The 8,558-nt window shown below is 33.2% G+C and overlaps 1 protein-coding gene across 2 annotated transcripts; it reads left to right on the top strand.

The window, feature by feature from the left end:
- Window positions 1-587: 587 nt before the first annotated feature.
- Window positions 588-8,142, top strand: LOC146163812 (uncharacterized). Of its 2 annotated transcripts, none has more exons than XM_083382253.1 (10): window positions 588-605; window positions 2,547-2,697; window positions 3,523-3,628; window positions 3,774-3,862; window positions 5,340-5,402; window positions 5,533-5,670; window positions 5,833-5,966; window positions 6,878-7,036; window positions 7,289-7,388; window positions 7,659-8,142. In XM_083382253.1, exons 1-10 carry the CDS (start codon window positions 592-594, stop codon window positions 7,812-7,814), a joined length of 1,110 nt encoding a protein of 369 aa, XP_083238379.1. In that variant the 5' UTR covers window positions 588-591; the 3' UTR covers window positions 7,815-8,142. The 2 variants fall into 2 exon arrangements, with proteins under 2 accessions (XP_083238379.1, XP_083238380.1); XM_083382254.1 differs by lacking the exon at window positions 588-605 and adding an exon at window positions 2,335-2,475.
- Window positions 8,143-8,558: the final 416 nt, after the last annotated feature.

Below are 8,558 nucleotides of genomic sequence, written 5' to 3'. Positions count from 1 at the left end.
AGCTGAATTCCCTGTAATTATTGTACTGGGATTGTATTGCTATAAGCGCCACAGTTAAATGTAATGTTTTAATACGTGTTAAACTACTTATGTGGTGTCGTCGGCGCTGGTCTATAATCCTACCACAACGAACATCTTTTATCGATTAGGGTGCAGGTTAGCGTTTGGGTTTAACCCCAAACTTCAATTTTTCTTTGTTTTTAACATTAATGGGCTACGGAAAACCTATTTCGCTGGAAATATCTGAATGACCAGAGTGGGAGACTAAGCTTATCTTGTTCGGTATGCTTTCGAGTAGTTGAGTAGCGATTTTTAGGAATTTTTAATGTTCGGATAGTTTTTAAAAATTCGACTCAGTATACCCCATTAACTTTCGCCTTTATTAGGTTTTCTTTATTTTTTTTATAAATTGATTGCGAAAAACTTATTTCGCTGGAAATATCTGAATGACTTGACAATCTGATGATATTGATGATAAAAAACGCGAAAATATTTAATAGTAGTTCAGGTTTTTAGGTAGAAGATGAAATTGTGGTATACGGTGTAAAAAATGTCTAAAAAAGCATGAAAAATTGTTTCGCCGAAATGACAATGGTTGGGTTTAGGTAAGTTAAGTAATATTATTAAATTATAATATTTGACCCACACTCCCCCTAACACTAAACGACACCCTAAATCAAATGTTGTGAGTTACTTTAAAAATTGTTTCAACGCTGTGGGATTCTAGACCAGCAGCGTGTCGTTTTTTTGTAGGCAAGATTTAATCGCGCTAAAATAGCCAAGTTAACGAAAATATTTTGTCGGTACATCATTATAGTCTATTAATTCAAATAAATCAATTCAGTCTAAACAATTTACTTCGACTTGAACTTATTGTTGCCATTTAATCTGTGAGAACGAGGAGATTTTTTCTCTTTTTACACATTCATTTGCTTTTATAGATATTTCGGCGCTGGTCTAGAATCCTACCACAACGAAACACCATTTGGGTTAGGGAACAGGTTAGCGTTTGGGTTAAGGTGGGTCAAGTATTATTATTAAATTAGGAATATAATAATACTTGACCCACCCACACCCAAATGCTAACCCGCATCCTAACTCAAATTTTGTGCGTTGATTTTAGAACTGTGGTAGGATTCTAGACCAGCGCCGATATTTCTAAATACTGCACATTATCTGCATTAGTTTACTGGTTAGTCAGAGCCTAAGAGGCATCGCAAAATCGGTTTCCGAGAGCTGTTAACGTTTTGCTGGTTATGAGTAAGGCGATTATTTTTTGACCTTCCAAAAGAAGATAAAATTTTACACATTAGGTCAAATTATTTTATTTCAAAATTGTTTACAAAATGCTCAAACGTGGTTTAAAAAATTAACAAAAAACTGTTTTGAAAATTGTCGCAGTTATTATATCTTCATTAGAGGAATAAAAGGTATTCACAAGTTGGCAGAACTAACCTCTCACGCCTGGTTGATTCCATTTAGGTTCAGTTCAAACTTCGTTTTTGATCAGGGATTCTTAATGACTTAACTTAAGAAGTTAACTTTGACTTGCCTAAATAGCATTTAACTGTGACTTGACTTGGGCAAATAATGACTTTAGACTGGTACTTGTTTTTTTAAAGACTTGACTTGGACTAAAATATTTTCCAAATGATTTGACTGGGAATTAAGTAATTTTAAATTTTTTTCATTGTAAAATGAAATATGCTTACTTTGGCAAAACAATAAAAAATTTCATTGTTTTATTTTGTGGTGAAATTATTTCCTATTTTGGTAAACATGCTAGGTCTTTAATTTTGGAATGTTTTTTATCTTGTTTAACGAATGTGAGGGAGAAAGCGCTGGCTCTAACGTCGAGAAGCGACAGCTGCGTAGGTCGCTGACACATCCTTGTATCTGACTCCAAAGGAGCAGGTATCTAAACTACCTCTCCTTAGCTTCTTGAACTCTAGACAAAGTCACTTCACTCGACTGATAAATTGCTTGTCGAGTATATTCAAATCTCAGAAACACATAATATAAGGAAGCGGTGAATCAACCGTATTAAAATAGAATTGATTGTAAAATGCTGAAAACACACAGTTCAGCGCTAGGTCACGCATCAGTGGACAACGGTCACTTGTATTGGGACGTCAAGTTAGGCAAAATCGAGTAAATTTGCATGTTAAATGCTACACTTGTACACTAATGAAGTACAACATTGTGTTATTTAAGTCAGTGTATTCCCAATAGTTCGAAATTGTGTAAAAAAAAAATTTTAGGTAAAAATTTTAATTTTTTAAGAAAGTCAAAAAATATTCGCCTATTATTGACTAAAAAAGTTACACACTAATTCTCTAGCTGTTTAGTGTCTCAAACTTCAAATTTTTAACTTCTGGACCTGGCTAATTCTTCTGTACATCATATATGGAAAATAGATCTTGTACCATACTTAGTTTGATTTGATTTTTCAAAAGTTTGATACCAGATTGCCGGGTAATAGCCTCTTTATTTAAAAATGTGATATACAAATTTTTCTTATGTCATTACTTTCTACCTAATTACAGGGTACTGATGTCCTTTAATGTGGAAAATCTTTGTATAATGATGATGACTAAATACTTAACGTTGTTAGTTTGTTTGGTATGCATTTTACCAAGTTCGATTCTTGCAAATAAAGAAGTTAGTCTGGACGAATCAACATGTTTATATTTTAAGGTAAATATATTTGTAGGTAATTTTGAAATATTGCATCCTTGTAGACTGAAGCAGATCAAACTTGTAAATTTGGTAGGAATACCACAGATCCAGGCTGAAGTGTACCCCAAAGATTTGCGCCAATTTTTTGGCAGATCACATACGCCAGTGCTTCCCAACCTTTTTTATTTGGCAGCCCACTTTTAATGCAAGTTTTATTGTGCGTCCCACAATGATATTCGACTAAACGAATAAAAAATCAAATTAATGAGGAATAAAGATTAACAGTTACATAAAACCTGCATCTTTACTACTGGCGTTTGTTAAATAGCGACACTAAAGCATCTTATTGTTACGTATTTGTTACATTGTTGCATAAACGTTTAAAAAAATGCAATAATTTCCAGATCTAACAGAAAACTGTAACATTCAACCCACTGGCTGGGAAGCACTGACCTACGCCACTCATTATCCACCCACAATTTGTGGTTGAAAAATATATCACCTATCTATCTGATTCATAGATATGTTGCAAATATGGGTTGTGTTGCCATATGCATTTCCAACACTCTTAAAAAAAACAAAAGCTGTTTGATTAAAAAGGTAGAAAAATTAATGTTACTTTTACATGCATTTTATGTTGATACAGTATCATTCTCAGGTATATGACAAATACGTTTATAGATATCGAAAAATCAGGCATCTGTTCAAAAAACTGATATTAGTCGGATGCTTAAGCTAATAAAAATAAGCAGTTTATTTAAAAATAGGTTGGTGTAAATTTAACCTAATTTAAAAACTGTGCCCTAATGCTTATTTTTTTTAATTTGTGCCTTTATTTTAAAGGAACAATTTAGTCCATTTTGTGAAAAAGGACGCCGTTTTTACACCATTTGTGAACTAACATCATTTGCTAAGAACCAGGCTATGATATTATCGGAATGTATTGAAGGTATATATTTGTTTTTTAATTGTACAACTAAATGTTTTTAATAATTTATATATAGTTATTTATTTAGTTTTTTACATTTGACTGCAAATCCTTATCACAAAAATAAAAATTTTAGATTGCATGTTTTATTTTGGCATTTTTTTAGGTTGTAATGAAGCTTATTTAAAACTACCTGTTCAAAAGGCATGTGAGGGAGGTTGCAACTTGTCACACAATGAAAGCATGGAAATGAAGGTATGTGTTACGTTAGGGGTTTGCAAATACTTTTGGGCGCAACCCAAATTACCAGTACCATGGGCGCGCAACCCAAATACTTCTTGAGATGTTTTTAATAAAGAGCAACACAGTAACATTGTGTTTTATTAATTAGAACAAGTCTATGTTATGTTTATTTTAAAAGTGATAGGGTTCTGACAACTGAATATATGTCTTGAGTTTTACTACGTGTGATGTCTCATTGGTATGACAAATATAACAACCAATATGGGTTCCTTGATTTGCAGTCCCATTAACTCCCCACCATACCGACTTCAGACCCCGTCCGTTACTTTTGTTAAAAAGTGCAATAATTACTGGGAAGGGGTGTAATGATTTTTGGCGCGACTCACTAAAAATGCCCAACGTCTCGCAATCCTTTTAGGAAACTCAATATTATAAGGCGCTGATTCAAGGATTTTTGCGGGGACAATATATTTTAATACATGATGTTACAAAATTAAGGTAAGACGCCACATCTTAACACAAGAACTTTACATAACCCTGCTTTTGTTCTGTATCTGGTTTTATTAGCAAAACTTTTCATCGAAAAGGATGGTTGACGCGCTTGACCGCAAATAGATTTCCGCATCACGTTAGTGTCCCACAGCTGTATAGAAAACGCATTAACCACTTAAAGATTCGCGTCTTGTTTATATTGTTTAAGTTTGTGAAAAAAAAAACTACATAACCTGGTTAAGCAGTTTATGTTTGCCAAAAAGATAATATTATCAGACAAAATAATTATAGAGTGCAACATGGTCATGACGCTTTGGTTAAAGAAAACGGGCTAAAAAGTAGAATAATGTTTTTTGGAAAAACATACTAGGAAGTAAACCCAGATTCCGGCTAAGCAGAATAGTTTGGTATTTCGGTAATGGCCCAAAATAGTGCTAGATTGCCAGTGTTCTTTTCCCTCACCTGGATCAAACAAAAGTCTGACGACATTTTACAGGTCAATGTGTACATTTCGCGTGACAATGCTGATGTCAGTTTTTCATGTCATCGATAACAAACTGATTTTGTAAAAATGACACAACTTAAAATTTAAGCTGCAAAATTTAAACTTTACGTAATTCAATTTATAATAACAACTATAAGTAGAATTTATTTTGTAAAATATTGTTTATTTATTACCATACATTCTGTTATTTTATTCAACATTTTCTATGTAGATACTCGTATGAGTGTACATCATTAATTAGTTTCCTGTTTTTGTATCATGGAACATGTCATGTGTGTTTCTGAGAAAACTATTGTTAAATGGACGATCACTACCTGTTATACAAAAAATAAATAAACATATTCATATAACTAATTAGATAGCCAAGTTGCTGTACAAACACATGTTTCCAGAATCATTTCTATTTCTGAATTATCAATATGTTTGAAAAGATCCTAACTTTACAGAATCAAAACTGTCACACTTTTAATAAGATTTGAATTGCTTTTATAGAATCAATTTGGGGTGATGAACCAAGACTTTTCAAGAAATTCATTGAATGACTTTTTATCTTTTGTAAGTATAATTTAAACCCAAATAACCATTTTGACTCCTGTTAAACTGACCTGAAGTAACAGACATAACCTGGCACATGTAAATTGAAAATACCTTTTTGTATTAGCAAAATTATGTTGCACAATTATAGGCTGATTCTGTGATGAACCAATTCATGCAACAGACTTATAGCTCAGTAAGCTCATTTGGGTCCATGCTACAACCCAGAGGTCAGGCAGAGATCATTGATATAACCGATGGACAACAGCATGACATATTTATTATACAGGTGTGGTATTGTCATATCTTTGTTTTTGTTAACTGATGCGTTTTAACTTAAATTGTAATCTTACTAATGCCAAGTGATTGCAAGTATATCTGACTGCTAGCATCTTCAATGGTATTTAATATATTTTATCTTATTTAACTGTAATACAAGATGTTTGCTTAGCTCAACAACCCAGAAATAAACACACATCACCCTGGAAATGACAAGCTGATCATTAATACAGAAAGTGAAAATCCCAAATCGACTTCAAATGAGCATTCCTTGAAGGAAACAAACCTCCAAACGAATGCAAACAGGTGATATCGTACAAGCAGATTTTGATGGTTAAGACTGATGTACATACAGTGATGATCTAAGTTTTAATGTCCAATCTTAACTTTCTTTTAGCACTTGGTGGTTGGAATATGTCAGTAGTGTTGATTAACAAATCAATCCAACTATTTTTGTCAAGTAGCAAAATAACAATGGCAATAAGTTTACAACAAAGGCTTAATGAACCATAACAATAAAATAAAGGATGCTCTGATACTTCAAGAAACATTTAATTTGCATCTAATTTACATTCAAGAGAACACCGGAAAATTTTATTGTGACACAGACTTTGCTCCCCTGGGCTATCGATTAAAAACATATGTATAAAATTTTTCGGGGCTCAAAAAATAAACTCTAGTCCCACTATAGGAAATTTGCTAATTCCCCCCCTGACCAGCGCCGACTATGGAGCCTGTATTCCACCAATTAACATAACAAAAATAGGATGGATATACATCAATCCATTCATAGGGGGGTCATATAACTCACCTTCCACAATTCAGGGTTAGAAAGTAATACACAATTAAAAGTTATGTGATCTTTACACAGTACAGTTTACGGTCTTATATGTTTCCTCAAACTCAAGTCCAGAGTCCAACTACAGTGACACAAACATACTCCACCGAGGCCTGAGTCAAACCTGTAGCCCTGATTGCTGCTATCACCAAATTTTAACATATATGTTTATTGTTTATGTTTTACTTTACATTCAAACCAGTGTGTACTTTAACATTACAACAAATATTTTTTTAGTTTTAAATTAAAATAAAATAAAACAACAAATCTCTGCACTTTTCAACATATTATGGTGACAGTTGAAAGTAACAACTATCTAACTCTATAAGGTAATTTATATGTGTAAAAAGGTAATGATTAGTTATTTTTAACTTCACAGTCCGCACTCATGGCTATTATATGATGATGAAATTGCAGTAAACAAAAGAGGATATGATGGTGAGATTTCTAAGCCTCGCCAGCTGAAAAACTCGCCAGCTGAAAAATACTGGAGATCATTACAAAGCGGTACTCAACAATGGTGGAACTGCTTTACAAAGTAGGGAGTTAGCAAAGTACAATGAATGTACGGTATGGCCATCACTTGGTCCACAACCTCCTAATAATGCACAAAGATACCTGGAGAGCCAATTCAAATAAAACTAAAAAATTTTCAATTGGAAGTTTAAAAGTTTCTAGTGGAAGCTACTTTTTGGCGGCTAAAACACCTGCTTTAAACATACAGTGTGCAACAATAAACCAAAACCACAACAATAATTACATTTGCTTTTCACACGGATTTTTTTTGCAGAAAATCTGGACTGCCTGAGATGGTTTTTGCCTTGTTTTGGCTATCTCTTTTTGCCTTGCTACTAATGTGCTGCTGTGTGAGTTTCAATAAGTCGCCAAAGGTAATACTGATTTTACTTACTCATTTTTTCAAATTGGCATTTTCTCAAAAGCTGTTGGATGAATAAATCAGTGTTTTTAACTTCAACACTCGTATGGTAGAGTCATACAAATGCCAAGTTTAGCGTAGTGAAACATGTGTCACGATAAACGCAATATCTTAGAATATATATATGAATATAAAAACTAAAATTATTGTCTAAATTAACATAACAAAAGCCTTTGTTTTCAAAGTTATTTGTCCTAAAATAAATTTTATTCATTATTTATAGTTAAGCATCAATGGAGACCTTGCGTTCATTCGTGACAGTCGGGGTGAATTACCGTCATACATGAGCACTTATCCCATGCCAGAAGGTGCTAAGGTCTCACCCTACTTTGCAGCGTCAGTGGTGGATTATGGCGATAAAAAGCCACTTCTTTTCTAAGTTTGGATCTTTTCAAATTGGCTTTATGTACATTGCATTCTTATACATTATTTGCTTGTACCATATTTTTTGCACTTATTTTGCGCTACTATGTTATTCAAAAATGCTTATTTGCTATAAATTGTAATTTATCTATTGGTGCATCAGAGCTGCAATATCAGTAAATGTATGTTAATAGATCTCTAGTAATCAAATACTCAAATTTTATCAGGTGGATATTAAAATGTATTAAAAAGGGAACACTCTGCTGTGTTTCCGCTTACAATAGCAAGTTACTGCCTGTGACGTAAATAAAATTGTGCGTAGCATGTCCATTTTAATCGCAGTTGTTTTTGTGGATGAAGTGCCTCCTAACGAGCGAGATTCTATGCAAAACAGTTTAATCTTTATTTTCTACAAAGTAGGCCCACCATATGTCCTCTTTTAAAAGGATTTGTCCTCTTTTTTTGAAGAAAAGTAAATGGTCCTCCCAGGACGCTCAAAAATGCTTAAATGTCCTCTTTTTCGCATTTCGAGTTAGTTCGGTGGTTCCTATTTTTTTTTTAAATTACGCGACGGTCTCCTATTAATTTTTTTAATTGCTCACGGTCCCCTTTAAAATATGCACAAAATAACACGTTTTTTTCATAATATAAAATGGGACGGGCGCCCTTGCAGTCTTAGATAGGCTTGTTAATACCGTATTTAGTATTGTAACGCTAACGAAATTACTTTACTTGAGTGAAGTAATTATTAAGCTTGGTT

The sequence above is a fragment of the Ascidiella aspersa genome, chromosome 2 (assembly GCF_963924565.1).
Source record: "Ascidiella aspersa chromosome 2, kaAscAspe10.2, whole genome shotgun sequence".
NCBI lineage: Eukaryota > Metazoa > Chordata > Ascidiacea > Phlebobranchia > Ascidiidae > Ascidiella > Ascidiella aspersa.
The sequence above is the reverse complement of the archived record's forward strand: the minus strand, read 5'-3'. Positions and strand labels throughout refer to the sequence as shown.

Bases quoted from the DNA above. Each gene is read 5' to 3' on its own strand.
- LOC146163812 (XM_083382253.1), top strand. The intron at 7,037-7,288 runs GTAGGGAGTTAG...TTTTTTTTGCAG, and splicing joins TGGTGGAACTGCTTTACAAA to AAAATCTGGACTGCCTGAGA. The intron at 7,389-7,658 runs GTAATACTGATT...CATTATTTATAG, and splicing joins GTTTCAATAAGTCGCCAAAG to TTAAGCATCAATGGAGACCT.